This window comes from Nanorana parkeri, unplaced genomic scaffold, assembly GCF_000935625.1.
Source record: "Nanorana parkeri isolate BGI_ZX_2015 unplaced genomic scaffold, ASM93562v1 scaffold1362, whole genome shotgun sequence".
NCBI classification, from domain to species: Eukaryota; Metazoa; Chordata; class Amphibia; order Anura; family Dicroglossidae; genus Nanorana; species Nanorana parkeri.
Window position 1 is genome coordinate 400,763 of NW_017307630.1, and position 24,856 is coordinate 425,618.

At 41.0% G+C, this 24,856-nt stretch overlaps 1 protein-coding gene across 1 annotated transcript in view; it reads left to right on the forward strand.

The window, feature by feature from the left end:
* Positions 1-7,489: 7,489 nt before the first annotated feature.
* LOC108797886 (sodium-dependent noradrenaline transporter-like) overlaps positions 7,490-24,856 on the forward strand; it is a gene marked incomplete at its 3' end in the record, with an annotated part of 45,065 nt that continues 27,698 nt past the window's right edge. Inside the window, exon 1 of the mRNA XM_018569582.1 lies at positions 7,490-7,898. Within this exon, the coding sequence (XP_018425084.1) occupies positions 7,586-7,898 (313 nt within the window). The remainder of the gene's footprint in view (positions 7,899-24,856) is intronic.

The window sequence follows — 24,856 nt, forward strand, 5'->3', positions numbered from 1 at the left end:
AAATCCCATCAGTCCTTGGGTAATAGTATATACTGCCTATAGTCCTCTGATTCGCTGTACGGCTGTCCTGCTCGGCACCCGTACACCTTGCAACACCATACTCAGGGGTATATGATGTGTTCCGGCTCCCTACCGCACTTGGTGCATTAGGCGACCGTCCACTGAATCACCCCTTCATACCATCAAGAAGAACTAGTTCCGCAGCTGAGATCCTAAAGATCTGCAATACTATTAAGGACCTGATACCGGCCCTGACAATTCCCCGTTTACATAACAGGGATTTCCCGGTTGTCTATCATTCATCCTCACCTATTTCCAAATCAAAGGGTGTCAGTATACTATTGGCCAAATCGGTGCCGTGGGAACTGATGGACCTCAGGCAAGACCCAGGCGGCAGGTATATTTTAACAAGGGCCGGCTGGGGGAGACATTATTCACTTTTGCTAATGTGTACCTACCCAACTCCGATCAACGGACCTTTTTACGCCAGGTGATGTCCCTACTGCTCGAGTTCTCAGAGGGCACACTGATCCTAGGGGGTGACTTTAATTTTGCCATGGAACCGCTAATGGATGTTTCCAAAGGGACGTCGCTTCTTGCGTTCGCCTACCTTAAAAAGTTACGGGCGGAGCTCCATTTGCTACGGGTAGTGGACTCTTGGCGATTCTTGCACCCCGGGGTCAGGTATTACACTTTCTTTTCGGCAGTACACCAGACATACTTTCGCATTGACCTATTCTTTGTTGGCCACCCGACCCTCCCGTCCCTGACAACGGCTTCCAAAGATAATATTCTCCTGTCCGACCACGCACCTATACACTTGGAGTTGGCGGTTTTACCGCCTCGCTCTGTGCTGTCATCTTGGCGCCTAAACGAATCCCTTCTCCAAGACCCAGTGATTAAGGCAGATATTTCCTGTGTGGAGGCACACAAGTGTGTAATCAGGGGAGTACTCATTCGGCTCGGAGCGAGACACAAACGTGAGCAGATGGACAAGATCTCCCAACTACTCTCCCGAATCCAGAGCTTAGAATCTAGCCACAAGCGCTCTATAACGTTGGCTTCCCAGACTGCCCTCTGCCAAACCAGAGAGGAACTAAATGCCCTGCTATACCAGAAGACCAAGCAGAAGCTAGTGACTTGCAGGCGAACGTTTTATGAATTTTCTAATAAGCCAGGCAGGCTCTTGGGGGAGCTAGATTAGGGACTTATATCCCACATGTCTAAGGACATTGCAGGGGCATTCGAAGACTTCTATACACGCCTGTATAATTTGCGCCTGGTCATTTCCCCCTCAGTCCAGGCAGACCGTAAAAACCCGCATAGCCTCTTACTTGGATCAGTCGGGAATGCCATCCCTTGACCCACAGTTGACGGATGTCTTAGAGTCCCCACTGACGGAGGAGGAATGGGGCTTAGCCAATAAAAACAATCAAAACCTAAGAAGGCACCGGGCCCTGATGGGTTCACGTTGTGGTATTACCAAACGTTTAGGCCCATCCTATTCTCACATTACCTGAGAGCCTTCAATGCTTTGGCCACTGGTGGTACCCTGCCCACTGACGCATTGAGGGCCCACATCACAGTGACCCCGAAGCCGGACAAGGATCCCTCCCAATGTGGCAGCTACCGCCCCATAGCACTCCTCAACGCGGATCTCAAACTGTTTGCCAAAATGCTGGCAAACAGGCTCCTCCCTCACATTGGCCACCTGGTTCACTTCGACCAGGTGGGCTTTGTTCCATCTAGGGTCCTAAATGTAATTCACTCTGCGCGCAAGGGCCCACACTCCCTCATGATGTTGTCAATCGACGCTGAAAAAGCTTTTGACAGGGTGGATTGGCAATTTATAGACTCCATGCTACATCATGTGGGGTTGGGATCCCATATGAAATCCTGGATCATGGCCCTCTACATGTCCCTGTCTGCCGCGGTTAGGGTTAACGAGACCCGTTCCAGGTACTTTTCAATCACCAATGGCACCAGGCAGGGATGCCCACTATCCCCACTTATTTTTATCCTCACATTAGAACCTTTCCTATGCTCCATCAGGGCGGACGAGGATGTTGGGGGGCTATTGAGTCCTGCTGAATCCCACCAAGGTGGCAGCATATGCGGACGACCTCATATTTTTCGTGACCCGCCCCATGACTTCTCTACCCAGCTTCGTACGGGCCTTTGACCTTTATGGCGACCTGTCCAACTTTTTGATTAATCCGTCGAAGTCGGAGGCACTTGACATATCTCTCCCCACCCGGGACCTGGACCAGGTGAGGGCCTCATTCCAGTTTCGGTGGGTGCCAACTTATCTTAACTATCTAGGAGTGCAGATTACAGCAGACCCTGACAGACTATACAAGGAAAACTTTGTCCCATTGCTAGGCACTGTCAAACAGGATCTGACCAGGTGGCAGGAACTGACTCTCACTTGGTTCAGTCGCTGTGCCTCCCTTAAAATGACTACTCTCCCGAGGATCTTGTATCTGCTCCAGACATTGCCGATCCGTCCCCCCCCCCCCCCCCCAATTTTTTCACCCAGATGAGACGGCTGTTTGTATCCTTCATCTGGGCGCGACAGAGACCGAGGTTGGCATACCGCCTATTGATCCTACCCAAGGATAGAGGAGGGGTAGGCCTCCCGGACATTTGGCTTTACCATAGGGTGACCCATCTCTCTAGATTACAGTCAGAAACGGTGGGTGGGGATGGACGTGCTCGAATCTGAGGTACCACTTACAGGCCTAGCGCGGCTCTCCTCTCCACTGCCCCCAGAGTTGACTACTCATCCTCTAATTGCCCCGACATTGACTTCCACAAGGGCGACGCTACAGTCCACGGAACTCTCCCCGCACCCCTCTCCCATGACTCCGGTATTGGGTGACCCAGACTTCCCCCCGGGGCTGGGCAGTGGCCCGCTACGACGCTTGTTGGTAATTGGAAAATTCAGGCTCTGTGATTTTATCGTGGACAGTATGTGGATGTCCCTTGATGCCATCCGGAATTTGCTGGATCCTCCTCTATAAGTGTGGAGTGCATACCAGCTTCGACATTTTCTGGTTTCAGTACCTGGGGTAGGAGGGTTGTCCCCCGATTACGTGAGGTAGCTAAGATTTATATTGACATTTAGGCACATATGTGTGCATGATTATATGCAGGTGTATACACGGGCTCACCTATGCATACTGTATTGCTAGTGATCGAGGCCCTACCAGATGACCCGGGGGTATTTCTCCTACACCTGACATCCACCAAAATCAAACTAATACAAAAAGTCTCTGACTGTGCACATGCTGAACGTGGCCAGGTCTTGCATACCCTTGTTGTGGAGACTGCCTAACCCCCCCACGGTACAACTCTGGCTAGGTATCATGGATGACATATACCGTATGGAGGACCTAACGGCCTCCTTGCGAAATGAGGAGGAACGCTTCAGGTCCACCTGGATGCCTGGCTACATTTCACACATTCCGCTGCGTACGTGGCTGAGACATGAGAGATTCCAGCAACACAGTGGAGTGATGGGTGAGGAAGACGATTCCTGATTAGGGTATATGACGGCCACTGAGATGTGGCTGGCGCACTGTCTGTCTCCTTTTTTTCCCTCTCTCTTTTATACCCTCTCTTTCTCTGACCTCCTTCCTTTTGTTCTACAGCTCGGTGATGAGATACAACACGAGAGCAACCACGCAATAGTGGGCCGCCCCACGCTCTCTTAAAAAGTTCCCCATTACATATGTGCAAAGGTTCATGTCCTGGTGGCAGTTCAGGGGAGCGGGGCGTGCCCCACTTTCGTATTTATGTTGTTCGGTTATGATGCCAAATTGACTTATTTAGTTGACTATGTTCTGAAATTGCAGTGTGCATAACTTTACTCATTCCGTACAGGCGGATTATTTTCCGGCTCAGCCGTAACCCGGTGGGACGGGGCTGATCCACTTGGGCGGCCTGCAGGAGTAGGAATGTAATTCCAGTTTGATGGGCCCCACCGGAGAGGGGAAGCGTGAATATTCCTTTCAAATTGACATATGACTTCAACTGGATATGAGACGAATTGCAATAAGCTTATATGTTCCGGACGATGTTAGCTTGATGCCAGTAGATTATGTTAGTGACCATAACAGTATTGGAATAACTTTTTCTGTCACTGTACGATACACTGATGTCTGCTATGTTGTGAAACAATAAACAATGTATTTTTAAAAAAAAATAGTAGTAGTAAAAGCAGTTGTTTATGATTCACAGTTCTTTAGCAAACTAAATGCCATTCAGTTAGTAATGACATTGGAGCGGAGTTATACCCATGTGTTTGCTGCTGTGTATTGGCGTCAGGAAAGAAAAATTACCGATAGGCAAGTATTCAATTTTCCGTTAAATCCGATCGGCCATAACATTATGAAAACTGACAGTTTAACCGAATAACTTTCATTACATGATACAATGTCACCTGGCAATGGGTGGTATATATTAGGCAGCAAGTGAACATTTTTCGGAAGTTGATGTGTTGGAAGCAGAAAAAATGGGCAGTCATAAGGAATTGAGCAACTTTGACAAGGGCCAAATGATGGCTAGACAACTGGGTCAGAGAAACTTCAAAACTACAGCTCTTGTGGGATGTTCCTGGTCTGCAGTGGTCAGGACCTACCAAAAGTGGTCCAAGGAAGGAAAACCAGTCGGTGAACCAGCAACATGGTCATGGTTGGCCAAAGCACATTAATGTACGTCCAATTCAGTAGGAGAGCTCAAATTGCTGAAAAAGTTAATGCTGGTTCTACTAAAAAAAGTGTCTGAACACATAGTGCATTGCAGTTTGTTGTGTATGGGGCTGTGTAGCTTCAGAGCGATCACTGTCACCCTTGCTGAACTGTGCCCACCACTAAAAGCACCTACAACAGGCATGCAAGTATCAGAACTGGACCACAGAGCGATGGAAGAGATTACACCAGGATGCACTATGTGAAGATTTGCTTTGGGCAATGTTCTCCCGGGAAACCTTGGGTCCTGCTATTCATGTGGATGTTACTTTGACACATACCACCTACTTAAACATTGTTGCTGATCAAGTACACCCTTTCATGGAAATGGTATTCCCTGATGACTGTGGCCCCTTTCAGCAGGGTAATGCACCCTGCCACACTGCAAAAATGGTTCAAGAATGGTTTGAGGAACACAACAAGTGTGAGGTATGGACTTGACCTCCAAATTCTCCATATCTCAATCCAATGGAGCCTCTGTGAGGTGTGCTGGAAAAACAGGTCCGATCTAACGAGGCCCCACTTTGCAACTTACAGGACTTAAAGGATCTGCAATTGATGGCTCGGTGCCATATACCACAGCATACCTTCAGAGGTTTAGTGGAGTCCATGCATCAACATGTCAGGGCTGTATTTTGGTAGTAAATAGAGGACCTACTGAATATTAGGCAGATGGCCATAATGTTATGGTTGATCAGTGTATTTACAGTATCTTTGTTATGAGTTATCTATGGCTTTCACAGCTTACAATATTAAGTGATAGTCGACTCTAGTAAGAACAGAGAAGCTAAACTGCAGTTTTAAAACATAATTTTGTCATATGTTAATACTATAATATCCTATATTAAGTGTGCTTAGATTAACCAAAAGTGATTAAACTAAAACAAAGAACAGCACTTGTGTTTTCCCAGAAAAACTCATTGGAGATTTAGGAAGCAAAAAACAATAACTGAAGAAAACGTTATGTAAAAACAAATATAAAAACAAAAGGTACACTAATTTGTCAAGCGATCTCTACACAAGGATCTGTTCCATTTTTTTTAATTGAAGCATATTTCTTTACCTGTTGAAACTAATAAGTCTAAAAACTGCTTTGCACATATGGCCGATGTATTTTCACAAGGAAGCATAACTAATATTTACTAAATAGCTTTTACAGTTTGGATAATAAATCAATTGCTGTAGAAATCTAAAAAAAAAATGAGTAGCCAACAGGTTAATTCTTACTTTCTGTTATGCTCCTGTGGGGACATCAATATAAATTACATTTGATGTGATCCAGATAATCCCTCTCGTACATTTTCTGCAGCTCAACCTAAGGGCATGCTAATTTACACATTTCAGATTGCTTATATGTCCTTGTAATGCATGATGTTTAAGAGATATATAATAATTTGCTTAATAAACTTGCTTTTGGCTTTAAAAAAAAAAAAATCCAAAAACTCTCATTCCCAGTGTAAACACAAGTATTCTTTGCAGATTGCTGGTTATTATATGCTGTAGTATCCATAGGTGGTGCTGCTGAGTTTCCAGTGTCTACAGTGGGTGTATTGATTTAACAAACAGCACGTGCATAGAGTGCATCATGGTTTAAAAAGCTGGCATCTTTCTATTCTTTACAGTTTCCTCATAACAGAAGTATCACAGAGTTTTCACTTGAAGAGGTCAAGGATAGAAATAGTGGTCTTCATGTTGTTCCATATGAATTCACTGAAAGACTTATTGATGTTGAACCCATGACTCTACTTGCTGCAAGCTGGTAAGTCTTTGCACTTTTCTTAAAATCCAGTATATATATACATTAGCAAGTAGCATGACAATATTATGGCTATTGTGGAAGCTTTAGTATAAGAGAGGTAGGGATTTATTTGTAAGCCTCTTCAGAGGACAGGGACTCTGTCAAAGAGCTGTGTAACATGGGAATGCTTTATAAACACTAGAAAAAAAATTTCAGTACAGCATTGTTTAGTAATCACTCATTTCATAGTTATGATCTAAATGTAAATATAATTGGTAAAATAGTGTGTAGAGTCACTACTAAGTGGGGGCAAATGAAAAAGTATCCAGCCAAACATTTTTTAGTCTCCTATCTATCCTAAATCTAGATGTCATTATTATTAGAGAAATCCAGTTGTATGTGTGTTTGTGTTTGCACACCCTGTGCCTTAAATCTTGGACAGCCAACTGCAACAGTTTTACCAACATCTCTGCTATGATGTAAATCTATATGTGAAACATTTTTGGTTGTTTGGGAAGAGGGGAAGTGTTACTGAACTGTGAGTGTAATTTGTATATCAGACTTCAGTTTCATGGAAAAGTTGCCTTGTCTTCCACCCCAACATCTCTGAGGACCACAGGATGTTAACTCTTAAACACATCTTATGAAATTGGAATTTTTAAAATAATGCTTTAGGTTATAAAAGTCATTTTAAAAGCATACATTTGGCAGATTTTAAATCTTAGTTCTAGCATAGAGAACAGGAGTTTTTTGGTGAAATCATTAAATACTGGAAATCAAACACATATCCAGGGATATGTCACAAAAAATCTCAGACTGTTTCTGGAAATCAGGGACTGTTAGCAGCTATATTAAGGAGCCTAGCTTAATATAGAAAACTAGACCAATTTGTTTATAAAGCTTATTTAATTACTAAATCCAGCAACACAAGTTGTATAAAATATTTTAATACCCAGATGGAAAAAATATGTTTACTGATTGTTTATCTTACTCTTTCAGCAAGAAAAGTTGAAGAAAAAAAAGATTGAAGACTGCACTCTGTTTACTTTTCTCAAAAATCTTATACATATCTTGTTGCACGGCTAACACTTTTCCGATGCCGAAATCTAAGCTCTTCATTAAGGCTCATTCTGACCATAGATTATCAGCTGTGGTTCCTTTCAATGAGTTTTCCCCAGAAAAGAAAGAAGTTGAACTGATTTTAGTCAAGGAACAGAATGGTATCCAGTATACAAATAACGCAGTTATCGCCCCAGATACTTCTCAGAAATATGAGGTACCAGTGATTGAAGAGCCAGAAAGGGAGCACTGGGGCAAGAAAATTGACTTTCTTCTATCAGTTGTTGGTTTTTCAGTGGATCTGGCCAATGTCTGGAGATTCCCTTATCTCTGCTATAAAAACGGAGGCGGTAAGATATATATACACACCTGTTGCATGCTATATACAGTATGCTGAAATTTTGGTTTGTTGGTGTGAGCTGTACTGTAATGTGGTATAACTTCTGTTTATCTCTGTGATAGATAGGGATCTGCTGAATGCCATTAATAGCTGTAAAAAAGTCAACACAGCTAAGTGGGTAGTAAAATCTTAAACCTGTGTAACCTGGGTACCTTACACAAGTAGACTTATAGGTAGTGCTTTTATTATACAAAGAGTCACGAATGATGCCAAGGAAAATTTTGCGTTTTATGGACCAAGATCTAAGGTCTGGAATGCCCTGGAATGCATGGAAATGCATCAATAATGCATACGAACACATGCAAACACACTAGAACACACTAGACTACACCTAAAAGTCAATTTTAAGCTAAAAAAACAGGCAAAATTGCAGTAAAAATGCAGCAAGAATGCATTGCACTGTGTTTGCAGATCTTCTCCAGATCTGGAATAGACATACCCTAAATGGTATTTATAAGATAGATTCAGCTTTATTTCTGTGTGATACCTGTGCAAGAAGCAGTGCCTCTCGGTGTCAGCAGAACAGGAAGGCACAAACAGCAAAAGAAAAACTACTACAAATGTTTTTGTTTTTTACTATTCCTCAATGCACACATTGTGATAAAAAAACCTTATAAATTTAAGTAGAGATATGGACGGAGGTAAGCCGGTGGATGTGGTATATCTGGATTTCTCAAAGGCTTTTGATACGGTACCACACAAACGCTTGCTACACAAGCTGAGGGCTATGGGCATAGATGAGGTGGTGTGTACGTGGATAGAATAATGTGGAATTGTTCAAGAAACTTTTGGACGATTTCTTAAGGGACCGTAATATACAGGGGTACGGGTACTCCTAGAATGAGATCCTAATAGGTTGGACTTGATGGACTAATGTCTTTATTCAACCTCAAATACTATGTAATTACTATGTAAAAATGTTAGCTGCCTGGCTGTGATGCTGATCCAATTGCATGAAGTTGTGGGTCACTGACCAGCAACAAAGTATGCAGATCAGATCAGAGTTCTGACTTCACTTGACTTTCTAATTTGCATAAGTCAGTGATTCAGAAAATATTGAAGTCAGGAACGGCTAGACAGCTACCATTGTAAGGAGTAGGATGGCAATGGCAGCTGCATATTTCTCTCAATACTGGTTTTCTTTAAAGTGTAACTGATGGCAGCATTTTTTCTTTATAGTTATACATAGATTTAGGAGTTATACTTCAGAGCTTAGAGTTAGACTTTAATAATCAAAGAAAAGAAAAATAAATATTGATATTTGTACATATAAGAATTAACACTTAGGAGGGGATTTAAAGTGTAACTACCTTTAAACATTACATTTTGTACAAATCCCTCAAAATATCTGGAACAGCTGTTCATGAATATAGAAATAACATAACATAGGCATAGCACGTAAGTAACACTAATAAAAAAAAGCATCATAAAGCTTAAATTGTAGTGAGCCCTGTCTGTCCAAAATGTTTAAATCATGTAGCATACCATTCTAAGACAAACATTTTGTGTCCACAGACGTCTGACCACTGAGGCACACTCAGCATTCTGTAGCTCCCAAGCAGAAGACAGGGCAGGGGGCATGTCAACAGCAGTTTGACCACAGGCCTACAGGCAGGCTGTGTATATTGGCTTGCCATCCTGTAGTTCCCATTCAGAAGGCACAGACACCAACTGATCATGCTAGGTTGGATCTGCTTTTCTGCCTAACATGGTCTGAAGGAAACAGGATGAATGGGACTGGCAATGTATTTTTGGGCATAAAAAGGACTCATTAAGGGCTTAATTTATAAAACTTCCTAAACTTGTCAGCACCATCTAGGGGGCTAGCGCCATACAAGCAGCAGCTGCCAGAAGTTTTATAAATGAAGCCTTAAGTGTATTATTGCAGACAAAGGAATCACATTCCCAAATTTGTAAATTAGGGTTGGATACAATGTAATGCTGGGCAAACAGCTAAACATACAGTTGGAACATTATAAAGCTACTTTACCTGCCAAAAGATTTGTATTTCTGCCATTCTTGAGAAGAAAACAGTACTGCCAGGCTTGTAGCCAAACCTTTCTCTACTGTAGTTAAAGCATACCGCTCTTAACCCAAAAACAAATATGTTATGTATTGCAGCTTAACAGCTTTTCTTTTCTTATTCTAATGGGACAACATTTAACATTAACCAGCTAGCCAATTGTCAGACCCGATTTGTTATACATATAATTTCTTGTACCATCTGTCACAAACAGTATATAGGTAAGACCACAAGACGACTGTGTGACCGCATGAAAGATCATTTATCCAATATTAGATCCTCTAAGAATACTAACGTAGCTAAACATTTTTGTCACTATAATAATAGTAATATTAAAAGTATGAAGGTACAGATTATAGAATGAGTTGATACACCTTTAAGAGGAGGGGATCGAGGTTCCCTTTTGACAAAAAGGGACGTTTTTTGGGATTTTCAAGCTAGACACTCGCATCCCTGAAGGTTTAAACTTTGAGTGGGATGTTACATATTATTATGATTGATCTGAACAGTTATGAGTTTTGATGGATTCTGGTCTTCTTTATCACTTGATAATACATTTGTGCTTTTGACATTTTCTGAAATATTGAGGTTCTGGGCAATTGCCTAGGACACCTGTGTTTGGAAGATCTTTTTCTTGATGGTTCTTAGAATATAGTATTTTAAATAAACCTAGGACCATTCAGCTACTTTTTATGGGTTTCTCTGTTTGCCTAACAAGCCTTAGTAGTGTAGTTTCCAGATAATATCTATCATATTTGATGTCCTTAGAGCATATATTATGATATTCAAAATTTTGATTATTTATATTTTATTATAAGACCTTTATGATAAGAAAGATTTTTAGTAATCATCTGTTACTTAATTGATAGTATTTTTAGGAGATTATGCTAATGATCAATGTATATCCATTAAGGAGACGTCTCAATACTTTATTTAGAATATTTAATGTAGGATATATAATATTGTAGATTGAGAATGTTCTTTACATTGGATATTTCATGTATGGATAATACATTATCATTGTAGATTGATCAAGAGGTTAGTTCGTGATTATTTTTTCCGATTTTATATTTATATTGTTTTTAACGTGTACTTACACTTTTTATAACTCTGGATGCAGTTTTTTTTACATACACTTTTGATTTATGTATTTACATGTGTTATCATATCAATTTTGGTTTTACCTTTAACTAATGAGCAGGGGCGTCCCGAGGCTGGGTGACACCCGGAGCGGTAACCGAGTGTCACCCCGCCGAGAGCTGTAGCTGGTTGGGGGTGTGCAGTGCTGGCATTTGTTACTTTATACACTTTTATTCACTGATATACTGGATTTGCTGTGAATTTCAATAATTTCAATAAAGTCTGCAGTATTGAAATTCTCTGATTAGTGCTGTCTGTTCGTATACTGCTGCATTCTAAGGTGGAGACACATCTATTAGACCAGCACCTGGGGAGTCCTAATGGTGGCTAAGGAATTGGAGCAGTGATATTTCCTTTGGCTCTGCAGCTTAACAGCTCTTAGATATGGTGGCTGGATTAGTTTCCTTTTTAAAATTGTTTTTTCCTTTTATTTTTTAACTTGTGGTACTGCTAGTAGCTTTTTGACAGCTCTGCTGAAGTGAAAGTAAACAGCAGACGGCAGCCACCTGAATCTTCCCCCGTTCACCTCAGCTGCTATTGGCTGGGAGGGAGAATGCAGCACTGCCATTGGCTGCCTGTGTACTTCAGCAGAGCGGGACCTGCAAAGGCAAATAATCACATCACGGCTGCTTGGGCATTTTCCTCCAGGAAACATCTTTGCTCCCCCTCCCCCCGCCACCACCCGGAGAGGAAGAAGAGGGCATTAGACATGTGTGATTCGTTTCGTAACGAATCGAAATTCGTACAAATTTTCCTGAAATTCGGAAGCATCCGAAATCCGAATGGCAGTTTCCGAATTAGATCCGAAATACGAAATTTGAAGTTGAACAACATGACAAGATTTTTTTTAAATCCGAAATACGGATCCGCTGCTGCTGAGGGTTGCATTACAATACACATAGGAAATACGAAATTCCGTTATCGTTCCGTTACGAACATTCGTTATATTGAAGTTAAAAAGCAAAATACCTTTGTTAATATTGGAGTTGATACAAAATTCGAATCCGGAATCCGTTAATGGAATTTGTATTTCGTTTGGTTGACCAATCAGAGGTTTTCTCTTCTGCTGCTGAGAGTTGCATTACAATACAGGCAGAAAATACGAAATTCCATTAATGGAATTTCGTTCCGTTACAAACATTCGTTATATTGAAGTTAAAAAGCAAAATACCTTTGTTAATATATTGGAGTTGATGGTAGTTTTTTTTTTAATCCGAAATACGAAATTCGGACCTGGAATCCGTTAACAGAATTCGTATTTCGTTTGGTCGACCAATCAGAGGTTTTCTCTTCTGCTGCTGAGAGTTGCATTACAATGAATACAGGCAGGAAATACGAAATTCCATTAACGGAATTTCGTTCTGTTATGAACATTCGTTATATTGAAGTTAAAAAGCAAAATACCTGTGTTAATATATTGGGGTTGATGGTAGTTTTTTTTAAATACGAAATACGAAATTCGGATCCGAAATCTGTTAATGGAATTCGTATTTCGTTTGGTAGACCAATCAGAGGTTTTCTCTTTTGCTGCTGAGAGTTGCATTACAATGAATACAGGCAGGAAATACGACATTCCATTAACGGAATTTCGTTCCGTTACCAACATTCGTTATATTGAAGTTAAAAAGCAAAATACCTTTGTTAATATATTGGAGTTGATGGTAGTTTTTTTTTTAATACGAAATACGAAATTCGGATCCGGAATCCGTTAACGGAATTTGTATTTCGGATTAAAAAAAACAACTACCACATCGACTCCAATATTAACAAAGGTATTTTTGCTTTTTAACTTCATCATAACGAAGGTTCGTAAAGTTACGAAAATGTGCCGAAACTAACGAAAATTCATATTTCGTACGAATGCGAATTGAGTTTCGGACACGAATTACAAAATACGAAATAACGGATATTCCAAAACGAAACAAATTTTTTGACGGCGCACAAGTCTAGAGGGCATGAGGACAGAGAACATGAATTTCACATCAGCACTGTAAGTCCCCTTTTCTATCTGTGTTACATGCAGCGCTGACCTCCCACTCAGTGTTACACGCACCACTGACCTCGCACTCTGTGTTACATGTAACGCTGACCCCCGCACTCTGCGTTACATGCACAGCTGACCTCCGCACTCTGCGTTACATTACTGATCTCCACACTCTGCGCTACATTATTGACCTCCACACTCTGCGTTACACCGCTGACCTCTGTACTCTGCGCTATAACTGACCTTTGACCCAATACTAAAAACAGATGCCAGTACTTACATTTTGACAAATTGACTCAGGTGTTTTAGGTCTGGCGCTTGCTGGGGACCTTGTGGCAGCTTTCTGGGGAGCTATGCGATGCCTGCTCACAGCTCTTCTGCCACCCGCACATCTCCCCTTACTAAGACCCTCGACACCCCTCCTGACACCCTCTGCCCAAGACATCAGGCTGGCACCCCGGAGTAGAGTGGCAGCACAGAGTATGTAGCAAATGTATATACTATTATTCTGCATTGCTCTATGTTTTGCTGGGATTTGTAGTCCTTTATAGCTGGTGGTATTCAGCATTGCTATATAACATTGGGGATTATTTACACAGCCCCGGTGTTTGCTGAAATTGCTTTAAACTATAAAGAAAAGCTTTTGAGAGTTTTCCTCTTTCTCAGGTCTGAAGCAATACCTGAGGAAGAAAGGAAAACTCGTAAAAGTTTGTCTTTTAAGTAATAGGTTAGTACAATAAAAAGGTATCATCGCATACCGCATTACTCTTGTATTTTGTAACCTTATTTATATATACTTATTTTGTTTATTTCAGTGGTATGATTTAGTGGTGAAAATTATTAGTGCCCCCCAGTTTTGACTGTGGTATCTTATGAGCCCCCCTTACATATTGTTCCTAGAGTCGCCACTGTTGCCATGAGATCGCTGTGATAACCAATCACAGCAATCACAAGGCCGATCAATTTTGTACGTGAAGCCGATGCTCTCTGCTGTCTAAAGACAATGGGAGGAGCAACTTCTACAAATGCCAAGTGCACGCACACAGACAGGAATGGGAGGGCATACAGGTATATCTTCCTGGAACAATAGGGAAGCAAACCTGCCATATACAGTATGTATAGTGGTTGGTCTGCAGGTGGTAAATATAAGCTGTATATATAAAACTATGGAATTTAGAATTATTATTATTATTATTATTATACAGGATTTATATAGTGCCAACAGTTTGCGCAGCGCTTTACATTACAATTACAATACAGTTCAAGACAAGATGGTAAGGAGGGCCCTGCCCTGAGGGCGTGCAATCTAAAAGGGAGGGAGAAGTGAACCATGAGGAGGTAGCTGTGAGGGGATGAATTGTTTTAGAATGACATGCCACAGCTTATATGAAACTTTAGAACTACTTTATTTTAAACACATGTACAGAATTAAATATATCAATACAAGCATGCATTAGACAAATGACAAATAATTTTTAAAGGGACAGACTCATTAATTGTGATTGTAAACTTTCACAGGCAGGGCCCTCCTTATTATCTTACCTTGACTTGTATTGTAACTGTAAAGTCTTTCTTATATTGTAAAGCACTGCGCAAACTGTTGGCACTATTTAAATTCTGTATAATAATAATGCTAATACTTTAATAAAAGCATGGTAATCCCCTTGATATATTTATTTCTGGAATAAACAGTGTTATATAAATATTGCATTAGGAATCATAAGATTGGGTTACAATTATCTAATATTTTGCTGAGAAAGGACAAGAGGAGGAGCAGTGGTGGTCAAGAAATGATTTTGAAATGCAGATAAGTGCATAAATAATATCTATCTAATAAATATAAACACTGATCTGGATTCACAATTAGTTTTGGGATTTAACATATGGACAATAAAAGTATCCAGTATTTTAAAGTTTGTATATGTGATTTCTCTAATTTCTACAAGGAAAAAAAGACATTTATTTCTTGGTGTAAAAAGACTTTGTTTCTGCTATATCTTGTGACTTTCTGTTAATTTTTGTTGAACTGCTACAGGTGTTATGAAGAATGTAAGGCCTCTTTCAGACAGGTGCCCTCAGTTTCAATCCACAGGGGATCCATGCACGTATTCCCTGCTGATCAGAACAGATGTCAAGACTAAAGGTGCCCATACACCTTACGATTATCGTCCGATGATCGAACCGTCGTACGATTTTCGTACGACGGCCCCATCCTGCCCCGATTATCGCAAGGTTCAATCAGCGGTAGTTAGAAAAAAACACCTGGACGACTTGCGGTAATTGACCGCAATTATTTTCGTTTGCGCATGCGCAGTGTTAATCGTACGACTTTTGACGGACGGAAACGCCACCAACCATGCGAACATCGTACGATCAACCAAAGTTTTCAAACATGCTTGACCGTCAAAAGTCGTACGATTGTACAGTACTATCGGTCGGGCACTCTATTCACACGTTACGATTGTCGTACGAAAAGTCGATCGCATACGATTATCGTACGATAATCGTAAGGTGTATGGGCACCTTAACATCTGGATTCCAACCAGCTCCACCGAAAAAAATGACATGAAATTTAACATGTGGTTCTGTTATGATTGGATATACTGTACACTGTCATATGTGGCTTATGGAAAGGCTGTGTTGTTTGCTCTAAAATTGGTGCCAAATATGTAATCATATAATTTGATTTTTTTATTGTTTTGCTTGTTTTTTATATAGCTGAGATACCTCTGCTCCTTTTTAATTTAGATCAGCTTAAATGTTGTATAGATTTTGAAAATACTAAATTCCATTATATAACCTCACAGTTTTTATCCTAATTACATTTGTATTGGTCAGTTTAGCATAGGAGATAAAATAGACTTACGAAAAGTCCAGAAACACTTACAGCTGGTGTGTTTGCTCTGTGCCACTTACCCAAACATCTGGTGGGGCAGCCGCTTTAACCAATGCCATTGGAAGAGGAGGAGGGCTATGGCTTTGAATGCTGGGCTTAGGCGCTGCCCGCATATTAGGATGTAGTGTGGCCAGCAGTGCTCATGTAAGGGTGCTTCAGGAGACCATACTTGTGAACGGAACCACCCTATTGTCAGCAATAGAGGAGAGAGATGATATAACGGCTGAATAGAAAGAACTGGCAGGCTGCAAATGAAAAGCACATAGCAATCAATGGAGGAACTGTGATATGATGCTTCTTAGCAAGAAGTGCTTCTCATTGGTCAGCTTGGTCAGGTAACCGCGCTGACCAATGACTGCTTGTCATTTACAAGCATTATTCTATAGCCAGAGTACCGGGTTGCAAGGCTGCATATCCTCTGACAATGTTGCCACATCACTAAAATATGTATGTATAATATATCTTCATGGTGACTAAGCTATGTGTTTTATAGGGCTGATATTTTGGTCTATTCGGGTGAGAGGAGCCACTCATCTGTTATAGTCACTTAATTATGTGTGCATTTATTTGTTTATACATTTGTATGTATTCTCAAGAGAGTTTGACATTTTATATATTTCTCTTTGGTGCACTGTTTCATACCCTGCACAGTTGACAGGGAGATTGCGGTTTGATGAGATTGAGTTAAAACATCTGACTTCATTTGGTATTGTTAGCGTGGATATTATAATATGTATGATGGGATTAGTAGTTTCTTTGTGCTCTACTGACCCTTATACACCAGCCGGTTAAGAGTTAACCTATCCATCAGTTAGCATTGCTTCCTGGATCTGTGTAGGGTGGAGTTTTTGAACACATTTAAGTAAGATACTGGTCTGTATTTGTTAACTCTATGAATAAGCCTACGGGTGAAACATGTGAGAGGTTGTAGCTGGTTGGGGGTGTGCAGTGCTGGTATTGCTTTATACACTTTTATTCACTGTTATACTGGATTTGCTGTGAATTTCAATAAAGTCTTAAGTATTGGGATGCCCTGGATAGTGCAGTCTGTTCACATACTAATTTAGTTTAACCAGTTGCCGTCCACCCGTTGTAAAAAAACGGACGGACGGCACTGCAGCATTGGCTGCACCTGTCCAGAGTAATTTTTCCTTAATATAGTAAAAAATAAAAACCCCAGTGGTGAATAAATACCACCAAAAGAAAGCTCTATCTGTCCCCAAAAAAGGGTATAAAATTCATTTCAGTACAGTGTTGCATGACGGAATAAATGTCAGTCAAAGTACCACAGCGCTGAATACTGAAAAAATGGCCTGGATGGGAAGGGGGTTTAACACCGCGGATGTCAACTGGCTGAGCCAAACTCACAAAAAACTTTAAATGTATTAATAGCTAAAAGTTCCTATCCAAATATGTAGGTCCCTTTACAAGATAACTTAGAGTTGGTGACTGGGGACAATGAAAATGCAAACTTATTAAAATGTATTAAATAGCTTTTTAGCTCTGTGTATACAAAGGAAAATGGTGGAGCTCAAATTATCTACAGTACCACTACCAGGGGTCTCAAACCTCAGGCCCTCCAGCTGTGGTGAAACTACAAATCCCATGATGCATCTCTCTTCGGGAGTCATGTCTGTGGCTGTGAGAATCTTGCAATGCCTCATGGGATTTGTAGTTCCACCACAGCTGGAGGCTGAAGGTTTGAGGCCCTTGATCTACACCAAATGGCTTACATTCATATGTTCTAAAAGAGTTGAACTCTATTACTTTGAAGCCATTTTTTTTTAAATTGTTAGAGATTAGTTTATGGCTTGGTACCAATGGATTGGTGCAAGGCCATTGTGGTGCCTATATTAAAAATGGGATCAAAGTCTTTATCAAGTGTCAGACAGCCTATGTAAGATGATCTGTCTGTGTCGCTAGCTGCAGCTCTAGCCATCAGCTGTGGGTTAATTCATCTGGCCACAGTGTGTTTCAGCTTGTGTGCTGGCTGCAGGTTTACCTCTCAGCTGTGGAGTATGCTTCTGCCTCATGCCCCCCAGCTGGGATTGGTCTGTGTCCATGGAGGCGCTCTTTTTAAACACTATCAGCCTGTTCCTTTAGTGCTTGTGATAGCATTTCCTGGCTGATCAAGTGCGCTTCTGTTTGTTTTTGTTCCTGGGCTGACCTTGGCTATGTTTCTACGATTCTCGTTTGTCTGCTACCTGCCCTGACCTCTTGCTATGATTACCAGATACTCCTTGTCTGTTACTTGCCCTGACCTCTTACTATGTTTATCAAATACTCATTGTCTGCTGCCAGCCCTGACCATGGAGCTTCATTTCTGGATTCCACTTCAGCTCTCACCTTCCACTGCCCTACACTACGTTTACACTGCGGGTCTGTAGCGACATCCACTGCCAGAGTATATAGTCGAAGTCCTGGGGGCATCCGAGTACCAGTAGGAATGGTTGCTAACCTTAAGGGAAAGGCGACTGCTATAGGTGAAAACAACATCACTATATACTCGGACATGGGTGTTTGCTTACGTGACCTCACATCAAGTAACTGCAGACCTGTAAGTTTAACTTCTATAGTTGGAAAGATATTTAGGAGGTTGATAAAGGACCATATAGAAGAGTTTTTGCTAAATATAAAATATTATAAGTGATAGTCAGCACAGATTAATGAAAGCATGACATTGTCAAAAAAAATCTTTATTTTTATGAGAAAGGAAAAACTGGCTATGGATATTGTATACTTGGACTTTGCAAAAGTGCTGAACACAGTTCCCTACACATGGCCAATCTGTAAGGTAAGGTCTATAGGTTTAGAAAATTCAATCTGTAAATGGATAGCAAAATGGCTTAAAAGCCATATTCAGAAGGTAATGATAAATGATTCATACTCTGAATGGTCTAAGGTTGTCAAAGGTGTACCCCGAGGTTCAGTGTTTGGACCCTTAATTTTTAACTTATTTTTCAATTATATAGATTTTGGGAATAAACAAAGCATTTCTGTGTTTACAGTGGACACCAAGCTATGTATAGGAAAGAAGTCCTTACAAGATGTCTCTAACTTACAATTATAGGAAATTGGATCACACTTTATAAAGGATTTTTTTGCCATCCTATGGATTAGCTGTGGGCATAGGATCCTTCATGCAGGTTTTCAATTTATTTATTAATAATTAAAATATTAATAATTTTCTATTTGTTGAACTGAACTTGTTTCTGACTCACTATGTGAGAACAGGGTAAGACAAAGGTACTTCGGACCAGGAAGGGAATAGGGGAGGGTTTAGAGTTTTCTAATGTTGCTCAATGGCAGATAACTGGGTGGGGGGGAGGTGATTTGAAGGTAAGATGATGTAGAGAAGTGGAGCCAGATGCTCAACTGGGTAATAAATTCTTCAATTTTTAAAAAATAATTCTTCTATTCTTATAATCCTGTTAACAGCATCTACCCATAGGGTTAGAGAGGGTGTAATAGTAGATTCTTTAGTAAATGGGTATTGATTGTCAAGCAGCCTGGAGATTGCGAAACAGAATCTACATAAATACTATTATAACCTCAAAACACTTAGGGGGTTATTCACAAAGCTAGCCGAGGGATCAGCCGTAGCTCTGAAGGGCTCCAGAAACCGAAGCTAGCCGAAGGATCAGTCGAACCGTAGGGCTGCTGAATGGGCTATTCACAATAGCCTGTACAGCGCCTGAAGTCGGCCGAGCGGCTCAGCTGAGCTGAAGGCACATGCTTATGCTCCACTGAGATGAAGTTACAGCTGGAGCGGGGTGTACAGCCGGCCGAACGCCACTCAAATGACAGCTGGGCAGAGCCAGCCGGGATTTCATGGCTGGCTCTGCCCAGTTATAATGACAGATCAGCGTCCCCAAATAACTTGGGGATGCTGAACTGTCATTAAACAATGACAACAGGGTGGAGCCGGCCGTGACATCAGCTGCTGGAGCTTCGGCTCAGCTGATCCAGATGTTGGAACATGCAGAGCATGTTCGGCTGACCGAAGTGCAGCCGTGGACAGCTGATTTCAGCCAATGTACGGATTAAATCAGCCGTACTGAGCCGTTGTGAATAGCACATTCACACTTATTATGAAGGTAAATCCCTCTCTACTGCATTCTCTGGCAGGTGTTTGGAACATCTCTAAATATTCAATGTAATTAGACCTATCAGTACAATATTTTCAAGTTTTTCCTGAGCAAAGCAGGACATTAAAGCTTTACTGGTGAAAACTAAGGCTTTTGCTAATCCTCTATGATGTAGGGTAATGTATATCTCTGGTTGGGAGAGGCTATAGGTAGTCCCTCTACATATTTTAAAGCATTACACCATCTTTTTAAACACATGGGACACAGATTGTTAGTCATCATGGGCTATCTGTGCACGATAAAAAAACAAAAATTGCTTGAGCAAGGCTATCTTGATTTGTTAAACAAACACGTTAACTCTTTTCAAACTGTCACTGCAATGGCTGTAGCATATAGCTACCTAACTAAATGCATAACTGCAGTTTCATAGTACACAAAATGAAAAAAGGATATTTGCATGCAGTAAGAAAGCAGTGATATTTCAAAATAAGATTATTTTAGTTTACCAGAATTACAGAATTCAATGCTGCACCTTACAGTTTCTAGATTTGTAATTATACTGTGGCATCTGCTTTAAAAAATCTGTTCCACTTATGTGAATATATGGCAATACATCTAAACATAAAATTGGACTTTTAAGGTGTCAAAGTATTGTCTAAAAACTTATTTACATTTCCATATGAAACTAAAAAAAACAATTCACATAGCTATGTGGAGAAATAAAGTTCTGTCATACATAGAAATAACATAACATTCTAATTTTTCTCAATACACAAACAAATCTATTTAAATAGGAATTAAATTCTGGTTTGTGTCAACTATGAGTTCAATCCAAAACTCTAGTTGTTTGCTGCTTAAGAAAAACTAATGGGATTGATCCCCTTCTTAGCTACAATTACCAGTCATGCAATTCCTAGCCTTTGAACTGCAGTCAAGTGGCATACATAGTTACATAGTTACATCGTTACAAAGTATTTGGGGTTGAATAAAGACATACGTCCATCAAGTCCAACCCATATAGGTCCACTCATCATCTCATTCTTAGGGATACTGGCATCCCTGGATATTACAGTCCCTCAAGAAATTGTCCAAAAGTTTCTTGCACAAATCTACACTCTTGGCTGAAATCACTGCCGATGGCAGCGAGTTCCAGACCTTAACCGCTCTTACTGTAAAGAACCCTCTTCGCCCATTGTGCTGGAATTTTTTCTCCACCAACTTTAGGTGGTGGCCTCTAGTCTTTGTAATGGAGTTAATCTCAAACAGTTTGTTGCCAGTGTTGCTGTCACCATTGAACATCTTGTACATGAGAATCATATCCCCCCTTAATCTCCGTAATTCTAGCGTAAACATGTTTAAGGTCAGAAGCCTTGTCTCATAGCTCTAGCTCATGGGCATAGAAGGCCCAATGACAGCTAACAGGTGTGCAAGGACAGGGAGTGGCACAGGTACCAGTAGGTAACGTTGCCACTGGAGATGCAGGATCTGTGGTGCAGACGTTCCCCAGATAGGAAGCAGGCAAGGAAGCAGATCTCTGGTAAGCAGCTATAATCTAAAGGAGTCTCTAAAGGAGTCCAATTAACCTGGGTTCACTTAAATCATGAACAAGGAAATTAAAAAAAGAATTTCAGCACATGGATTCACTCAATGACTGTTCATCTACAGCAGTGGTTCTCAACCTGTGGGTCGTTGTGTGATTTCTGTTGTGCTAGGTGAGAGTCCTCCTCAGCCCTCTCCTAGCGCAGCAGTGCCAGTTCTCCCGCCAGACCGTCGCTGCAGCAGCTGCGTCATCCCTAAGGGCCTGTTCACACGACGTCCGTTTTGTGTGCTGACCGGCTCCGTACGCTGCTGCACTCAAAATGCATCCCAATGTATCCCTATGTGTTTTATGGGCTCCAGTTCTCACGTGCGCAGTCCGTTCAGCTTACGACAGAAAAAATACTGCATGTCACATTTTGTCAGGTCCGGAAACGGTCCGGATACGCAAACGCGCACGAAACGCAACGAAAACGCAACGAAAACGGAACAGAAACGCAACGCAATGCAGCTAAGGGGGAAAAAAGGAAAAAATTGTATTCTTGCTCCACTTATTATGATGTCATCAACGTTGACAAAAAATTAACTGTCAGCATCCGGACCGAAAACGCATCAAAAACGCACTACATCAGCAGCTCCACGTCTGCTGATCAGCACCTGATCAGGACCTGATCAGGACCTGATCTCATGTGAACAGGCCCTTAATGTTACCGTTGGGGGTCACAACAACTTGGCAAATGTTAGCAAGGGGTCCCGACCCTAGAAAGGTTGAGAACCACTGCCCAGAATTGGCCCTGCCCACAAAATTGAAAACTTAACACAGAGCAAGGACACCTTATAACTGCATTCCATCAGTGAACAACCAGAGCCTACACAGCTCTCTACTCCACCAACAATACTCCACCCTGCCCAGTTGCACTAAAGAAGGCACCCAAACACAGGTAATGGGGGAAGAGAGAGAAGATATGACGTACCTGGTTGGAGACCAGTAGATGAGCAGGCTTCCCTTGCGGCTCGTGCCCCTCACCCCCTGAAGATGGAGACAGAAGGTGAGTGACAGTGAGTAGCACGAGTACCAATGATGATGCAGAAACTGTGCTGGAATGGAAGTCCAGAATCAGGATCAGAAACTGGTCAAACGAAGCCGAGGTCAAGTCGAGCGGGCAGCAGAGTACCAGACAGGAGCATGGTCAAAGGACAGCCAAGGAGTCAAACCAGCTAGGCAATGAAGTAGAAAACAGTGGGGCAGAGGCAAAGTTCAGTAAACAGGCTGAGGTCAGGAGGCAGGCAGCGATCATAGGTAGTCAGGAACAATCAAGGTAAGGCACAGGAAACAGGTAATCAAACAGAGTAGCTGGCACACAGGGAACTTGCTGAAGATCATCCAGCAACTACGGATTATGCAGGCTCCTTTATATAGGCCAATCCATTAGAAGGAGGAGCATCACTTCCTGTGCACCCGAGGTGAGCACGTTTGCACGATCAAGTGCATGTTTCCCAGTTACACGGAAAACGGGACCATGCGCAGAAGCAGCCATTACCTTACAGAAGATGAATTTGGCAAATCCCCAAATATTACACCACCATAGCCACCCCCACAGGTAACCCACCAGGGAGCAAGGGGAGGAGCATACCAAGGGGAATGCCAAGTTACATCCATGCAACCCTGATAAGTTACAGACAATACTTAGAGCAGAGTACAAAGACCGCAAAAACAAAGGGATTAGACAAAAACAAAACCTTATTTAGCATGGTATGCATACATTTGCATTGAGGTGAAAACAATACATCTCAAATGTCTACAACCATCAATACACTTTTAGAGACTTTACATTTCACCATACATGATTTTATGCTCTATTAAATATATAATCATATATATGCTTCTAAAAAAGCTGTTTAGTTATCCCAACAAAAAAGAGCCACATAATGTTAGATACATCACCCCTGCTGTTTTACAATCTACATAATGCTTTGTCATTAAATTATTACCATCAGATAATCAGACATCACTTTGATCACTCTTATACATTTACAATATTTACAACATTCGATTGCAAGGATCACATTGCTGATTGTCCTCTACAGTGATGATGCAGTGGACATCAGCAATGTGCAGCACTGGGTGAAACATTTTGAAGGAGAAATTGAAATTCCACTACAGCATACCCATAAACATTCTTTAGCAGATTATGGATTTCCTTAGGTGCGCAATCCTCTTTTGCCAGGAAGTCAATTACAGCTCATTGTTTTAGCCACAGATCCGTGATTCTAATCACTCGATCTGAAAAAGAAAAGCATACATTAGTGGGGTAAGGACACCTCTATAACATGGTAGATGAACATTCACAGTCACTCTAAAAGATTTCAAATTACAGACATGGAGGCATTACTTTTTGATTGACCCTTATATTCATTGAATTGACTTCTTTGTTTTCTGTTTTTTTTACTAAAGATTAGAGAGACCCTCTAGATTGCTTCTTAGCTTTGTTAAATGCTTTTTAAGCACTTTTTTTTTTTAATAAAACCTCTTTGTACTAATCTTTCGTTTAATATGTTAGCCTCATTATAGAAATCTTTGTTGTCTGTGCAATTCCTTTTTGGTCACAAATGTTGATTGTATGGAATGCTTTTGATCAGAGTAATCCGATTCACACTGCCGGCATGCAAAATTGTATTTCCTTCTATGAGCTTGCAATATAAATTACTCGCTAGAATATTAACATCCCATACATAAATTAGAATATTTAAAAAGGGAACACCTTTTTGACTACAGTTTATGGCGAATTTCAAAATAAATACATTAGAATTTAAACAATCAACAAAGTATCTTAAATTCTCTAGACTGCCATCCCATATCATGAAAACATTGTACCTGTACCATGATAATACATGACACAGGAAAAAAGGCAAGGCTTCACTGGAGAAAATATGGTGCTCCCACCCCAATTCAGTTTGGCATAGGATGGGGCACAGCAAGTGCCTATCACTTTGCCCTACACCTGGCGGTAGTGGAGGCCACTGTAGATAAAATGATTATGCATTAAAAATAAGTCCAGTTGTAATAAGACAAATTTACTGAGACTCAATTGGTCCTGACCTCTCTGGTACACAAATGCTATAACCATTTCTAGGGCCTTTCCATGTGGAAGGCTGCTATATAGATCCTCTTTGTCTTTTGCTACTAACCAGGCTTCCTATGTTATATACATCCCTTCAATTAATTGTAATAGATAAATAG